The sequence below is a fragment of the Rhinoderma darwinii genome, chromosome 13 (genome assembly GCF_050947455.1).
Source record: "Rhinoderma darwinii isolate aRhiDar2 chromosome 13, aRhiDar2.hap1, whole genome shotgun sequence".
In the NCBI taxonomy this organism is placed as follows: domain Eukaryota; kingdom Metazoa; phylum Chordata; class Amphibia; order Anura; family Rhinodermatidae; genus Rhinoderma; species Rhinoderma darwinii.
Genome location: NC_134699.1, coordinates 17447681 through 17465883, shown reverse-complemented (window position 1 = coordinate 17465883; position 18203 = coordinate 17447681). Strand labels below are relative to the sequence as shown.

Here is an 18203-nt window from a genome sequence, read left to right as displayed (position 1 = left end):
TGGGACATTTCTAAAAACTGCAGAATCTGGACAATACATATTTAGTAGTATTTCTCTGGTAAAACCTTCTGTGTTACAGAAAAAAAAATGAATAAAATTGTAATTCAGCAAGAAAAATGAAATTTGCAAATTTCACCTCCACTTTGCTTTAATTCCTGTGAAATGTCTGAAGGGGTAAAAAACTTTCTAACTGCTGTTTTGAATACTTTGAGGGGTCTAGTTTTTAAAATGGGGTGTTTTATCAGGGTTTCTAATACATAGGCCCCACAAAGCCACTTCAGAACTCAAGAGGTACCTTAAAAAAAAGGCTTTTGAAATTTTCTTAAAAATATGAGAAATTGCTGTTTATGTTCTAAGCCTTGTAACGTCCAAGAAAAATAAAATAATGTTCAAAAAACGATGCCAATCTAAAGTAGACATATGGGAAATGTGAACTAGTAACTATTTTGGGTGGTATAACAGTCTGTTTTACAAGCAGATGCATTTAAATTCTGAAAAATTCAATTTTTTCAAAATTTTCTCTAAATTTTGCAATTTTTCACCAATAAACACAGAATATATCAACCAAATTTTACCACGAACATGAAGCCCAATGTGTCACGAGAAAACAATCTCAGAATCGCTTGGGTAGGTTTAAGCATTCCGACGTTATTACCACATAAAGTGAAATATGTCAGATTTGAAAAATGGGCTCTGAGCCTTAAGGCCAAAACTAGGCTGCGTCCTTAAGGGGTTAAAGAGGCTCTGTCACCACATTATAAGTGCCCTATCTTCTACATAAGGAGATCGGCGCTATAATGTAGGTGACAGCAGTGCTTTTTATTTAGAAAAACAATCTATTTTTACCACTTTATGAGCGATTTTAGCTTTATGCTAATTAGTTTCTTAATGCCCAAGTGGGCGTGTTTTTACTTTAGAACAAGTGTCCGTTGTACAGAGGAGTGTATGACGCTGACCAATCAGCGTCACACACTTCTCTCCATTCATTTACACTGCAGATAGCGATATAGCTATATCGCTATGTGCAGCTACATACACACACTATAACATTACTGCAGTGTCCGGACTATGAATATACATTACCTCCAGCCAGGACATGATGTGTATTCAGAATCCTGTCACGTCTGTATCGTCTCTGTGATATTTACAGCAAGGCAAGCGTAATCTCGCGAGATTACGATGTAACCTGTCAATTCAAACGAGATTAAGTTTGCCTTGCTGTAATCTTACAGAAAAGATTCAGAAGTATCAGGATTCTGAATACACATCACGTCCTGGTTGGAAGTAATGTATATTCATTATCAGGACACTGCAGTAATGTTATAGTGTGTTTATGTGGCTGCACATAGCGATATAGCTATATCGCTATCTGCAGTGTAAATGAATGGAGATTAGTGTATGACGCTGATTGGTCACTGATTGGTCAGCGTCATACACTCCTCTGTACAACGCCCACTTGGTCTAAAGTAAAAACACGCCCAGTTGGGCATTAAGAAACTCATTAGCATAAAGCTAAAAATCGCTCAAAGTGGTAAAAACTGATAGTTTTTCTAAATTAAAAGCACTGCTGTTACCTCCATTATAGCGCCGATCTCCTTACGTAAGAGATAGGGCACTTATAATGTGGTGACAGAGCATCTTTAAAACAGACAGCGCACTGATGAGAAATTACTTTGTGTGAATGAGGCCTAAGTTGCAGAGTATCTTTAGCCTCAGTGTCTTACGATTGTATGCAATTTAACATACTCCAGTAGGCTTACCTTGTTTGGTCAGTCCGAATAAAATGTAAATTGTTCAAAACACAGTCCTTTACAATAGGTCATCATCTTATTTACATCCGCAATCACATGTTTCAGATAAAAGCTTTTCAATGACATTAAAGCATTCTTTCTTTTTCTTTATAAGTTTATTATCTCAAATGCATTTCTTTACTCATAATATTTACACACACAAAATATGTACACATTATATGTAAAGTAGTGGTACCACCTCAATGTAGGTATTTTCTTCCCAACCTCAAAATTGACCTTTCTAGTAATCACATGTACTTGTAATTAAAGCTTAATTATTCTATAGCTAATAAAGTCTGAGACAAACCCTTTCAGTCCCAAGATGTGCCAGTCCTCTAATAGTAAACAGAGTTCTTAAAAATGCTGGAAAACAAACACTAAATATAGTAAAAAAACAAACAAACATATCTTTTAGGTCTCCGGTCAAAATGCTCACTACACCTCTAGATGAATGCCTTAAGGGTGTAGTTTTTAAAACGGGGTCACTTCTTGCGGGTTTCAACTGTACTGGAACCTCAGGGGCTTCTGCATACATGACTTCGCACTAGAAAATCCCCAGTAGGCCAAATGGTGGTCCTTTCCTTCTGAGCCCTCCCATGGGCCCAAACGGCAGTTTATTACAACAAATGGGGTATTGCGGCACTCAGAACAAATTGCGCAACAGAATGGGGTATTTTGTTTCTTGTGAAAATAAGAAATTTTCAGCCAAAACTACATATTATTTGAAAAAAATAATTTTGTTTTCATTCCCAGCCCAATTCAAATAAGTTCTGTGAAAAAACTATGGGGTCAAAATGGTCACAACACCCATAAATGAATTCCTTGAGGGGTGTAGTTTCCAAAATGGGGTCATTTGTGGTGGGTTTCTATTGCTTTGATACCTCTGGGGCTCTGCAAATGCGACATGGCACCCGAAAACCAATCCAGCAAAATCTGTACTCCAAAGAACACACAGCGCTCCTTTCCTTCTGAGCCCTCCCATGGGCCCAAACGGCAGTTTATCACCACAAATGGGGTACTGCCGCACTCAGGACAAATTGGGCAACAAAATGGAGTATTTTATTTCTTGTAAAAATAAGAATTTTTGAGCTAAAATGACATATTATTGGAAAAAATATATATTTTTTTAATTCCCAGCCCAATTCAAATAAGTTCTGTGAAGAAACTATGGAGTCTAAATGGTCACATTACCCATAAATGAATTCCTTGAGGGGTGTAGTTTCCAAAATGTGGTCACTTCTGGTGGGTTTCCATTGCTTTGATACCTCTGGGGCTCTGCAAATGCGACATGGCACCCGAAAACCAAACCAGCAAAATCTGTACTCCAAAGAACACACAGCGCTCCTTCCCTTCTGAGGCCTCCCATGGGCCCAAACGGCAGTTTATTGCCACAAATGGGGTATTGATGCACTCAGGAGAAATTGGGCAACAAAATTGAGTATTTTGTTCCCTGTGAAAATAAGAAATTTTGGTAAAAAATTACATCTTATTGGAAAAAATTTCATTTTTTTTATGTCACAGCCCAATTGAAATAGGTGCTGTGAAAAAACTGTGTGGTCAAAATGCTAACAACAACCATAAATGAATTCCTTGAGGGGTGTAGTTTCCAAAATGGGGTCACTTTTGGTGGGTTTCCATTGCTTTGATACCTCTGAGGCTCTGCAAATGCGACATGGCACCCGAAAACCAATCCAACAAAATCTTGACTCCAACAAACATATAGCGCTCCTTTCCTTCTGAGCCCTCCCATGGGCCCAAACGGCAGTTTATCACCAAAAATGGGGTATTGCCACACTAAGGACAAATTGGGCAACAAAATGGGGTATTTTGTTCCCTGTGAAAATAAGAAATTTTGATCACAAATGACATTTTATTGGAAAAAATGACATTTTTTTCATTTCAGAGCCCAATTCAAATACGTGCTGTGAAAAAACTGTGCGGTCAAAATGGTAACAAAAACCATAAATGAATTCCTTGAGGGGTGTAGTTTCCAAAATGGGGTCACTATTGGGGGATTCCTACTGTTTTGACACCTCAACACCTCTTCAAACCTGGCATGCTGCCTAAAATATATTCTAATAAAAAAGAGGCCTCAGAATGCACTAGGTGCTTCTTTGCTTCTGGGGCTTGTGTTTTAGTCCACGAGCGCACTAGAGCCACATGTGGGACATTTCTAAAAACTGCAGAATCTGGACAATACATATTTAGTAGTATTTCTCTGGTAAAACCTTCTGTGTTACAGAAAAAAAAATGAATAAAATTGAAATTCAGCAAGAAAAATGAAATTTGCAAATTTCACCTCCACTTTGCTTTAATTCCTGTGAAATGTCTGAAGGGGTAAAAAACTTTCTAACTGCTGTTTTGAATACTTTGAGGGGTCTAGTTTTTAAAATGGGGTGTTTTATCAGGGTTTCTAATACATAGGCCCCACAAAGCCACTTCAGAACTCAAGAGGTACCTTAAAAAAAAGGCGCTTGAAATTTTCTTAAAAATATGAGAAATTGCTGTTTATGTTCTAAGCCTTGTAACGTCCAAGAAAAATAAAATAATGTTCAAAAAACGATGCCAATCTAAGGTAGACATATGGGAAATGTGAACTAGTAACTATTTTGGGTGGTATAACAGTCTGTTTTACAAGCAGATGCATTTAAATTCTGAAAAATTCAATTTTTTCAAAATTTTCTCTAAATTTTGCAATTTTTCACCAATAAACACAGAATATATCAACCAAATTTTACCACGAACATGAAGCCCAATGTGTCACGAGAAAACAATCTCAGAATCGCTTGGGTAGGTTTAAGCATTCCGACGTTATTACCACATAAAGTGAAATATGTCAGATTTGAAAAATGGGCTCTGAGCCTTAAGGCCAAAACTAGGCTGCGTCCTTAAGGGGTTAAAGAGGCTCTGTCACCACATTATAAGTGCCCTATCTTCTACATAAGGAGATCGGCGCTATAATGTAGGTGACAGCAGTGCTTTTTATTTAGAAAAACAATCTATTTTTACCACTTTATGAGCGATTTTAGCTTTATGCTAATTAGTTTCTTAATGCCCAAGTGGGCGTGTTTTTACTTTAGAACAAGTGTCCGTTGTACAGAGGAGTGTATGACGCTGACCAATCAGCGTCACACACTTCTCTCCATTCATTTACACTGCAGATAGCGATATAGCTATATCGCTATGTGCAGCTACATACACACACTATAACATTACTGCAGTGTCCGGACTATGAATATACATTACCTCCAGCCAGGACATGATGTGTATTCAGAATCCTGTCACGTCTGTATCGTCTCTGTGATATTTACAGCAAGGCAAGCGTAATCTCGCGAGATTACGATGTAACCTGTCAATTCAAACGAGATTAAGTTTGCCTTGCTGTAATCTTACAGAAAAGATTCAGAAGTATCAGGATTCTGAATACACATCACGTCCTGGTTGGAAGTAATGTATATTCATTATCAGGACACTGCAGTAATGTTATAGTGTGTTTATGTGGCTGCACATAGCGATATAGCTATATCGCTATCTGCAGTGTAAATGAATGGAGATTAGTGTATGACGCTGATTGGTCACTGATTGGTCAGCGTCATACACTCCTCTGTACAACGCCCACTTGGTCTAAAGTAAAAACACGCCCAGTTGGGCATTAAGAAACTCATTAGCATAAAGCTAAAAATCGCTCAAAGTGGTAAAAACTGATAGTTTTTCTAAATTAAAAGCACTGCTGTTACCTCCATTATAGCGCCGATCTCCTTACGTAAGAGATAGGGCACTTATAATGTGGTGACAGAGCATCTTTAAAACAGACAGCGCACTGATGAGAAATTACTTTGTGTGAATGAGGCCTAAGTTGCAGAGTATCTTTAGCCTCAGTGTCTTACGATTGTATGCAATTTAACATACTCCAGTAGGCTTACCTTGTTTGGTCAGTCCGAATAAAATGTAAATTGTTCAAAACACAGTCCTTTACAATAGGTCATCATCTTATTTACATCCGCAATCACGTTTCAGATAAAAGCTTTTCAATGACATTAAAGCATTCTTTCTTTTTCTTTATAAGTTTATTATCTCAAATGCATTTCTTTACTCATAATATTTACACACACAAAATATGTACACATTATATGTAAAGTAGTGGTACCACCTCAATGTAGGTATTTTCTTCCCAACCTCAAAATTGACCTTTCTAGTAATCACATGTACTTGTAATTAAAGCTTAATTATTCTATAGCTAATAAAGTCTGAGACAAACCCTTTCAGTCCCAAGATGTGCCAGTCCTCTAATAGTAAACAGAGTTCTTAAAAATGCTGGAAAACAAACACTAAATATAGTAAAAAAACAAACAAACATATCTTTTGATTATACAATAATTAAGCTCTAACTTTATAAAAACAGACAACCCCTATAAATAAAACATGGAATTTAAAGGGTATGTTTACATTTGAACACCATTCTACAGTTTACATCTTGGTATAATATACACTAAAGAAGACCTGCCAAAAGATGCGACTTTTCTGCATCAGAAAACTGGTCGTAGAAAAGAGAATACATTCCCCCCCAGTAGATCTGACTGTTAACGGTCTGAATTCTGCAACTGGAAAAACTGCAAGTCAATACAGCTGTGTATCTCAGGACCAGTGCAATGTAAGTAATGCAAATTGTCTGTAAAATTACTTACACAGATATATATATATATACACACACACATATATGTGTACACATACATACATACTGTAAAATGTTACATTGTATACATTCATAAACTGATAGTTATTTCCCGAGTAGGAGGGTTTTCAATGCATTACAATGATGTAAAAGAAATGTGAATCACTTTCTGACTTGACATTTAGAATCTTTACTGTTGTATAGGCTGGTGATAAAAATCCAATAGTAAAGGACATTCAGAAATCAAATGCAACCTTCATGCTTGAGTAAAGAGAGAAAGGCAGTTCTTGGTGGATGAGGTGCCATTTTTAACAAGTAAACGTTTAAAAAAAAAAAGAACACCAAATAAAACTGAATGTAACAAGAGATATGGCTGCATGTTAGGCTTCGTTCACATCTGCGTCAGGGCTCCGTTCCGACTGAGATTTCCGTCAGAACCGAGCCCTGACTGACACAAACGGAAACCATAGGTTTCCGTTTCCATCACCATTGATTTCAATGGTGACGGATCTGGTGCCAATGCTTTCCCTTTGTCTCCGTTGTGCAATGGTTGTGTCGTTTTGACGGAATCAATAGTGTAGTCGACTACGCTATTGATTCCGTGACGGAACACTTGCATAACAGAGACAAACAGAAACCATGGGCACCGGATCCATCACCATTGAAATCAATGGTGATGGAAACAGAAACCTATGTTTTCCGTTTGTGTCAGTAAGGCTCCGTTCTGACTGAAAGCTCAAACGGAACGTAGCCCTTATGCAGATGTGAACGAAGCCTAACACGCGATACAAGGATTTCTGCACTATAACGTAACAAGAATAAGAGATTAGTATAAATTTGACACGACCATTGTGAGCACCACTTTGTTCCATAAATAAGTTATATAACAGAAAAGATGCTGCAAGACTTGATCAAACATTTCAGACGGTCTACACTGGACACTAAGAACACAAAGAAAGTATTTACATGGGAAACATCTAGGTCTGGTGACTAAATGATTGATCAAATTAAAGCAACAATAAAAACAAAAACTGAAATGATATAACATTTATAACCTGATGTAATGACCACCTTTATTGTGAATTACACAATAATAAAGAAAAGTAGGAAGATATGCCATGAAAAATAACTAATATAATTTATCAAAATGTAAGAAATGAGGTGAAATCCAGCCAAAGATCTTCTGACGTTTCATAGATAGAAATCATTGGTTATACAAGATCAAGGACTGTACCCATGTGATTTTCTGATTTGTAAGGCTACAACTCGACAGCTGTGCCATAGTCATACTAAAATCATGGCATTACCACCACTCCCACCACAAATCCAATGATACCCGATGGGGAAAAAAAAGTAGCTAGCAACCTTCAGACAATCTAAAAAAAAATCCAACATGCCTAAAGGGGCTGCAGAACTCTATATGGCTCCTGAATCCTTTGACAATACGGAGAGATATCTGCAACTGGAAATGGGAGACAACGATGTAAAAATAAAGGGCCATTCGAATCAGTAAAAGTGGAAGTCTATAAACGGCGCTGAACTGGTTTGGGCACTATATCATTTTGGAAATGTGATCTTCTACCAGTCTCTATAACAGGTCTAAAGATCACTTTGTGGATATGGAAGAACAAAAATAAAGTGCAAGATAATAATTAGACATAAATGTACATTAAAAATACAATGAATGAGACTTAAATAGGGTAAAAATAAATAAATTAGGGAAAAGTCGACATTAAGCGCCATTCACATAGCAGACCCGTGTAAGATTGTCCAGAGGCGCACGCACAACCTATGCTTCCAAACTACAGATATAGCCACGCCATGTGCCAATGTATGATTTGGGAAATTCTTATATAGATTTATATACCTATGTAATACGGAATCTGGTGAAACATGCCGTAATTCATGTAAAAAAAACATAATAAAAAAACTCTGAATGCCTCCATATGAAATCGGAGGCATACAGAGGTATGGAAGGGCCCCGTAGACTTAAATGAATGAGGTATTAAGGCCCTGTTCAATTCGGAAGTAGTACAGTCGTGTACATGAGCTCTTACACTAGTTGGGCCATTACTCTTACCATTAATTGCTGTCACTTATATATAGAAAAATAATATTTTTTTTAGTAGAGATTCACAAAACTAAGAATAGTCTTTTACAGGTAGCAAAACTATCTATATTCAGTTGCTTGCTGAAAAAAGGAACATGTATGACTGGGATGGAGGAAAAAGTATCAAGTTCATAATGAACTATTTTTAACAAGCGTCTATTCAGCAGTGAACAAACGGCTACTTGTTATACAGTAAACGTAATACATGTCAGCACAAGGCAGGCAATCTTGGGAAAGTAATGTCATAAATGCTCATATAGAGTACACATCTACTATGCAAGCATACAAATATGACTATTGAATTGAATCCTAAAAATATTGTATATGTAAACCACATAACCACTATACAGGGGCTAATGCTTCATCTCCTGAGCATTGTCACGCAAAAGCTACATTAAATGATGAATAATCTGTACTCCGCTGTCTCCGTCAGTCTGGAGCAGCCCTGCGCATGCTCGTCTGCTGCTCCATTCAAAGTTCTTCTGACCGATAACTTACAGTGAGGAGAAAGATGTGGTGCGGGACCCCCATTCTAGTAATCATTGGGGGTTCCAGCGATCAGACAGGTATCACCCATCCTGTGAATAGTTGATATTTGTCCATTCTGGGAACGCCACTTTAATGTGTTTTTGCCAGTTTTCCCTGTGCAATTGCATTAGAAAATAGGCTCTATGGTCCATATTTATGAAGAGCAACCACTTTTACTGACATAAATTTCTGACTGGCCTAAAAACAGTTATACACAGTCCAGTCACATTATTATGACCACCTCCTACTTTCAACGTCGGCAGCGCGTAGTCAATGAAGGAAGTGATGTGTCGTGGGCTTGGTGGGTATATAAGCTGTGCGATAGGCTGTCTGATCACATGGGTAAAAGGGGCGATTTATCAGAGTTGCAAAAAGGGATGATTATTGGCTTTCGAGCCAAGGGTGGCAGTATTTCTCACACAGCGCAGTTTGTGAACTGTTCGCGTGCTCCTGTGGTGACAGTGTATCGTGTGTGGACAAATGGCACCATTAGGAATAACCGACACGGAAACTGCGGAGCACCACGTGCCATTGATGTGAGAGGTGAACGTCAGCTACGAAGGTGCACGAGGGCCGAACGGCACGCTATAGTGGAAATCAACCAGGGGGCTACCAGACGTGTGTCTAAAACAACAGTTCAGTGAACCCTACTGCGTATTGGGGCTCCGAAACAGACGGATGGTCACTGCTCCTATGCTAACAAAGGCGTATCGGGGGGAATAAAGGCTTCAATTTGCATGTCAGTATCAGGAATTGGACCACCGATGATTGGCAAATGGTTGCCTTCTCCTATGAGTCACGTTTTCTGCTTCATAGAACAGATTGATGTTGGCGTGTCCGGCAAAAAACATCAGAGAACAAACACCCGGCAACCATTGCTGGAGGAACACAAGCTGGTGGCAGCAGCGTTATGGTCTGGGGAATTTTTTCCTACCATTCTCTGGGCCCATTCATCCATGTGGAAGGCACGCGGAACCGATTTGGGTATGAATCCATCATTACAAATCACGTCCACCCATACATGCGGTCTGTCTTCCCTGGGGCAGATGGAATATTCCAGCAAGACAATGCGTCATGTCACACGGCTAGAAATGTTCGACAGTGGTTGGAAGAGCACGACCAAGACTTCCAAGTACTTCCCTGGCACCCTAATTCGCCAGACTTGAACCCAATTGATCATCTGTGGGACCACCTCGATCGTCTTGTTCGCTCTTTGGATCCGCCCCCACGCACCCTCCAGCAGTCAGCATGGCTCCAGATAACAGACAACCGACCAGCACCTTATTGATCACTCCCAGCCCGTCTAGCTGCTGTCCGTGCTGCACACGGTGTTTACTCAGGATATTAGCTGGTGGTCATAATAATGTGACTCGACCGTGTATTTCCAGTTGGACAAAATAGAGATGGAATGAATACGATTTTTCTCATCAATAAAAACTGCAGTATATGGTGTAAATAGCATGTGCAATTTTTGCAGTGTACCATTAACTTTTTAAAAGAACTGGATACATTACTGAAAAACTAGAAAAAAAGTGTAAGGTTATTTTCACATTTGCATTGGAGTCTCCGTCCCAAGTTCCATCAAATTTGAAGTGAATAGCCCTACATGAACTATTCTTCCCATCAAAATGACAGACACCATGATGAACCCCCTTATAAGAACTCAATCCGGTCTGTCGGGCAGCGGAGATATCCATCGTACGATGTCTCCTGCACTGGTGTTTCGGTTATAAACAGAGGACACAATGCAGATGTGGACAGAGCCTAAAATTTTTGTTACAAAAATTCCCCCAGATTTTGTAGTCTTTAGTGGTAGATATAGGTTTCCATATTTGTGTGGATAGCTACAGGACAAACAATATTCCTGCTGCCACAAAAAGGTGTTTCTATAAAGTTTAGTGATAGAAAACCTGCCTTCAACACTCTAACACAAAAAAAAACGTACAAAATAAGGGCCTCATTGCCAACAGCACTGGCATTCTTTATACAAATGAGCAACTGGTGACATATGACATGCTTAAAAAGGAATTTCACGGTTTCTTCTCAAACAACTAACAGGACATATGAGCAAAGAGTATTTTGAACATAGCTTGGATAGAGGTAGGATTGTTAGGGCATGTTCAGATGTGGCAGAAATTTTCTGCTGCAGATTTTGCCGTAAATTTGCGGCAATTACGTAACGAACCTGCAGCAAAATTTGCATATTTGACAGGTAATTCAGACGTGGCAGATATCACAACAAACTTGCTGCAAATTTTAGTCTTTGCATTGCAAAGGCTGAAATCCACAGTGAAATTCTGCAGCTTCTCCACAACAGACAGTGCATGCTGCGGACTGTACACTGCAGCCTAAATTCCACACTATTATTTTCAGCAACAGCTGAACTATGTTACCTAAAAAAAAGGTATAGAAAACGGAAAAAGCGACTGCTGCGGATTTCCACTGCGGACTGTCTGCAGCGGAATTCAACAGCAATTTCGTCATGTCTGAACGTGACCTTACAGTAGGCTCAGGTCACCATTAGAAGACATATCCACCATACATGTATATAGCCCTACTTCTTGCTCGTTAACCAATCTTTTGGTGGAGAAGCTCACTTCACATTAAGTAGTGTTATTGGCAAAAGGGAAATGCAAATTTAATGTTATGCAAAAAAAAAAAAAAAACCCACGGTCTCATCGCCGCACTTTAATAATTATCCGGTTTGTTCAATTGTGACACCACTGTAAATACAAATTGATTTTTTTATCTGAATCTCCCAGTAAATCCATTCTTATTTAAATGAGTTTCATATGTACCCCAAAGACCACCGTGGATGCAATTGATTTCTCACTTTGCTACTTAAGTGTGAGTCAGTTATTGGGAGAAAAGAACTCCTGTCTCTACCGTAATACCCCAACTAAGGCGGGCACTTGATGTGCAAGTACTCTGGCTTCTCACTGCACACTGCCAGTCCCACCCCTCTGCTCTGAGTGACCGCTCTAGCAGTCTCCTTATTGGCCACTAGAACTGCCACTCAGAGCAGAGATTGACACTTGCAACCGCCGCGCCGGGGAAATTAAACATGTGAGACAAAAGGTATGTTTACGATGCCCTCACAACTACTGACAGATTCCCTTTAAAGGGAACCTGTCACCAGCATTTTAGCTATAAAGCCAGCAATACCTGGTGAAAGTGGGTGAAAAATCATTGTCATCTAAGCTATAAATATGTTCTAAGTAAGCTCTGTAGCTTTAGTATTCCATTTTTCAGTGGTCCCACGCCGTATGCAAATGAGCAGAAAAGAGTCAAATCTTCATCTGAAAAGAGTCAGATTTTCATTCCTCCAGCGTCTCAGAGTGGACTCCACCTCCTTCTTTTTGATTGACAGCTCCTTAGCCAGTCAGGGCCAGAAAGGTGGCAATGGTGGGCGGGGTTAAGAAGCTGCATCCCAGAGGGAAAATAAAAGGCGGGAAAAGTTTAAACGACGATATTTACAGACAGAGGAGGACTTCAGGAAAGAAGAGAACAGGAACGAACTCTGGACAGCTGCGGCTATTGAGGGGTCAGGCGAGTTTAACAGGTAAGATGTTGATGACAGGATCCCTTTAAGTTCCAAGTGGTATAGAGCAATAATATAGCACCCATAGCATACTGTAAGTTCATATGCCTTTGATTTCATACAGGGGATTTTTTTTCACACATTCATATGGAACCAGACAAAAAAAAAATGGTGCCATGTTCCGTCGGATGCCGTATTAGAGGAATTCTGTCACAGTGTGCCTACGGTTCCATACTCCCGGACTCACCATACATGCCCTGCTGTCTCCATGAAACCTTAGGCTTTCTTTAATAAGTAGAACATTGTAATCCATTGTAAAAGGTGCCTTCACACGCAGTGCTTTTGTGGCGTTTTACCTGACCTTTTTTTGCTGCATTAGATGGAAGCTAATAGGAAAATACTGAACGCAGTACAAACAGTGCCTTTTTTTCATAGCATTTTTTTTTTCTATTTTATCTGGTTTGTTTTGGGTCAGAGATGTTTTTTAACAAAATCATAGCAACGGGTTGGTTTTGCCATTTTTTCTACAGGCTTTTTCCTCATTGGCTTCTCTTTAGAAAATAAAAAAATGCATGTAAAAAATGTGTAACCACAAAAAATGCCACGCAAAAAAAAGCTTGTAATAAAACACGCATGAAATTCATGGCATATTTGACAAGCCAAAAAAAACGCCATAAAAAAAGTGTGTGTTTAGGAAGCATATAGAGGATGCCTTAAAAGTTTCAGATTATTTCCTATACATTAATAGGTTAACCATATTTAAATAATAATTAAATAAAAATGTTAAGTAACAGAAAAAGGAGGAACTTGTTCTCATAAAGGTATTAATGAACGTACTCTTAGGCTTTATTCAGACGAACTTTAAAATCGTCCGGTTTTGTTTTTGGGTTTTTTTAACGGCCGTCACACGGCTCTACATGTATTTCTGTGGGGCTATTCACACAGCCGTTATTTTAACGGACTGTGTAAACGGCTCGTGAAAAAATAGGACATGTCCTATTTTTGTCCGTTCTCTCGGATCCCTCAATACACTCAAGTCTATGAGGGTTCCGTGAAAACATGTGCCTCATGAATGCAAAATCACGGCCGATTTGACACACGTTGGTCTGAATAAAGCCTAAGACAAAGAAATGCTATTCCTCTTTATATACCAGTCGTGCCTTTGGCTGTTAACTGAAATTATTTGATCTTATAACAAACATTTGATGAATATGTAGGAAGGGGAAGTCGGAGATCTGGTTTCCATCTACAAATGCCTTTCCCCTTTCTCACAGAGAGTTGATAAACTAAACACTATAAGATAATGAATAAATTGTCCATTGCAGTATGTTTCATGAACAATCTATCTTGTGAGGTCAGCTATGTTGATATAAAACAAGAACTATACATTATATTAATACAGAATTATACAAGGCACTTCTAGGGCCATAGCGGAGACCTGAGATGCAGTCTGGCTGCAGAAGGGTAAAGGCTGTTATTTATCAAGTGATCTGCAGCTGCAAAACTGATCAAGATAATCTGCTCCTTATATTTTAATTATTATTTACCAAGTTGCCAGTATTCCAACTCTGATAAATTACCCGCCATCAAATATGCATTGGAAAGAAAACAGCAACTGGCAGATAACTACAAAAATATAATGTATAAAAGATTATTAAAAAAAACAAAAGTTCAGCATTACATAAACAAGAATGTAAAAATGACCATTAGAGACAGGAATGTACTGTGTGATAGATTGCAGGTTACAGAAAACGTTTGATGAGCCAAGGGAACAGACGGGATAATCCATGTTTTTTTTCCCATATGTCCACGGCATGGAAGCCTGTATTTCTCCAACAGAACAAAAATATTTACAAGAATGGAAGTTATTACTCTGCGATCTGTTCCTCCCGGAGACAATAAGTCACAACTTTCTGCTGGTGAATTGTTAAATCCACACAGAGGTCTTTCCATCTCCAGAACGACTGCTGACACTGCTCTTACTTGAGCCTTTTTTGGACCTCTTCTCTTTGGTGGAAGGTGGGTTGTTATGGCTACTGTAAGCTTGGATAGCAGTTTCCAGACGTTCCTGAGCCACGCGGACCTCGCGTTGAAGGTGTTCTAGTTCAGTGGGAATATTGTCTTCACTGTTCCCATACTGTTGTTCCTGAGCAATATTGGCCCTGTTCTGTTTATAAGCTATTTTGGCATTTGTAAGTTCTGTATAATGGAGCTGTTCTGGTTTCACAGCTATGTTATATCCAGGGGGAGCTGAAGGGGTGTTCCACGAGAAAGGATAATTATATGATGAAGAATCATCCACTTGTTTCCCCCTGTTATTAAGTGCATCCCGTATTGTGCCAAACCCAAGGTGGAGCATCTCCCAAACATTCAGGAGCAGGCACAAACAGCTAACCCCATACATGATTAACAAGAAGATAGTCTTCTCAGTGGGCCGGGATATAAAGCAGTCTACGGTATGGGGACAGGGTTTCCGGTGGCATTCATATCTTGTAATCACTTCAAAGCCATACAAGAAATATTGGCCGGCCAAGAATCCAACCTCAAAAACAGTCCTCACCAACAACTGAAGTATGTAAATTCTTAACAGTCCATCAGCTTTTATCCGCCTTCGTCCATCATGTTTTATCCTCTTGTGGCTTAATTTTCCTCTGTCACTGTCCAGTTCAGTCTCTGGATACATCATGGGGTCCTCTTCATTGTCATCTTCCACCTCTTCGAGAGCACGATTTTGCTTCCAGCGTAAGGACATAGCTCTAACTCTTGCCTTCTTGTCATACTCGTTACGCTCATCCATTTTTGCAATTTTGTGAATAGCATAGCCTAAGTACAAGAGAGGTGGAGTAGCCACCAAGATAATCTGAAATACCCAGAACCGAACATGGGAAAGGGGGGCAAAGGCATCATAGCAGACGTTTTCACAACCAGGCTGATCAGTGTTGCACTCAAACTTAGACTGTTCATCATAGTAAATGGATTCTCCTCCCACAACAGTCAGAACAATGCGAAACACTATAAGCACAGTCAGCCAAATTTTTCCCACAAACGTTGAATGATTATGGATTTCTTCTAACAGACGTGTCAAGAAACTCCAGCTCATGTTGCTTGTTCCTCCTTGAACATAAAAGGGGAAAGCTGGTGAATTTGAAGATTCATAATGCAAATTCTATGTACAACCCAGTATACCAACAAAGACATGCCATGCATAAGCCAAAAGTGCTTCTTTTAAGAAAGAGTTAGAATAAAAAGCTTTAAATAAAGCAACAGATTCACGAGGTCAGATTATTTAGTCAACGCATTAGTGCAAAAATAAGATTTGATTAGTAATTTGCTTAATAAAACAAGACAAGCATAAATTGAACTGCAATAAACATTAGGCAAGGTGCACATGCAACATTTTTGAGAAGATCCAGCTGATTATTTGGGTAAGTTCAGCAGCAAATTTGTTGCAGAAATTTCTGTAACTAAATATCAGTTTCAATAATCTGAGTGGGGCTTGCAGAAATCGGTGCACCTGCTGCAAGAACAACCCCATTCAGATGAATGTAACAGATTTTCAGTTGCAGAAATTCCTGCAACATATCTGCCACGTGTGAACTTTCTCTTATAATGATTGCTAGTGTTTACGTGCAGATATTTTCTAATATATTGTGAACAATTCTTTTGGACATTGGTTGCATTAGGACATTGCAAGGCCATTCATGCTGACAACAAAAATATTACGGTTTATCGGATTGCACACAAAATCACAAGATTGTCAGAAAATTCATGCAGGTGCATACAAACTTCTATTATTTCAATTGTCCAGCTTGAAGGAGAAGTTAAGTCAAAGTGTCCGGAAATAGCTTTAATTTTTTTTATATGACTGGTCCCACCCTATTGGAGATGGGGTAGTGCCTTGATTTATTCTACACTCCTTTATATTATACGTATACAAACATGGTTCAGATTATGCAGTAGGATTATCAATGTAGCATAGAATTGCTCTCTCTGTTAAATAATAAAGAATAACATTGGGTCTTCGTTATGTTAGTAGATTTTTGCATGGTTAGCTGAGGAATATCCACAATTCCATTTTGCAGAAATCCTGTCAGATTATAGGTCTAAGTAGGGCTGGGCAATTAATCGAAAAATAAGCGACAGTGCAATTAACCAACGTCATATTGCGAATTTCAGTATTATCAATTATTTTCTCCAGGTTTAATCTGTATCTGCATCTTCAGGATGCAGATACAGTTGAACCCAATGGTAGAGCAAGGGACTCTGCCCTGCCATTCACTATGTATCGTTGGACACGGGGCAGTGACGTCACCGCACCTGCCTGCGTCGAGCTGCACAGACCAGAGGAGCAGAGGGTTGGAACGGGGTTAGGCGAGTATGTATATTGGCAGGCACTATTGGGGGCAGCTGTGAAGGCATTATACAGCATGTGGCACGCTATTTGGGACATTATACTCTGTGGGGTGCAGGTATGGGGGCATTATATTGTGTGGGGGCAGCTATAGGGGCATTATACTGTGTGGGGGGCAGTTATGGGGGGCATTAAATGGTGTGGAGGACAGTGATGGGGGCATTATACTGTGTGGTGGCAGCTATGGTGGCAATTATAATGTGTGGGGGGGCAGCGTCAGGGGTATATTATACACGGTAGTATACAGCAGGCTCAGGAGATAAATATTAATTCAATGGCGTAGCATGCAAATAGGGGGCTTGCCATGAAAAAGGGGTGTGGTCTAAATAATCGTTTAATAACCGTAATCACGGTTACACGTTCAATTAGCCGTGATTTTGATTTAGGTTATAATTGCCCAGCCCGAAAAGATTTTTGTTGCATATTCTGCAAATTAATCCGTATAATATACAAGTAGCAACAATTCCACATAAACTAACACGCATAATTATTTTTTTTTTTTAATAATTTTTTTTTTTACATGGTTGATTTAATTACATGTTGTGTGTGTGAAAAGAAGCGTCATGTCAATTCTTGGCTCATTTTGTGTGTTGTGTATTTTATCGAATCCAATGGAAGGGGCGAAAAACACTTTGAAAAAGCCTCCAAAAATGCTTCAAATATACTTTAAAATACCGGTATTCATTTAGAAACTGAATGAATTTAAACAAGTGTTTTTGACATGTAAGGCCTTATTCACACGAACATGTGCGTTTTGCGCGCACAAAAAACGCAGCGTTTTTAGTGCGTTGCAGTACCATGTGTCATCTGTATTTGGTGCGTGGCTGAGTGATTTTCGCGCATATGGCATCGTTATGACATGTTTAGAAACAGAAATGAAGGAGGTGGTTTTATTTTTCCCTTCATTTCTTTAACAACTGTTGCGCAAAACACGCGCAGCACACGGAAGTGCGTCCGTGTGCCAGGCATGACTTTGACGCACCCATTGACTTCAATGGGTGCGTGATACGTGAAAAACGCTCAACTATAGGACATGTCGTGAGTTTTACGCAGCGGACACACGTTGCGTGAAAATCACGGGCTGTCTGAACGGCTCCATTGAGTTACATAGGTCCGTGCGACGCGTGTGATTTTCACGCACGTATCACGGA

The 18203-nt window shown here is 39.3% G+C and overlaps 1 protein-coding gene across 4 annotated transcripts in view; it reads right to left on the bottom strand.

The window, feature by feature from the left end:
• Positions 1-18203, bottom strand: part of GJC1 (gap junction protein gamma 1) — a 47308-nt gene that overhangs the window by 16918 nt on the left and 12187 nt on the right. For 2 of the 4 annotated variants that reach the window (XM_075845145.1, XM_075845146.1), the window contains exon 3: positions 13258-15755. The exons of the other annotated variants lie outside the window; for them this stretch is intronic. In XM_075845145.1, coding sequence (XP_075701260.1) covers positions 14569-15741 — 1173 coding nt within the window. In that variant the 5' untranslated portion in view covers positions 15742-15755 and the 3' untranslated portion in view covers positions 13258-14568. Of the gene's footprint in view, positions 1-13257; positions 15756-18203 lie in introns of those variants that run through there. 4 annotated transcript variants of the gene reach the window in all.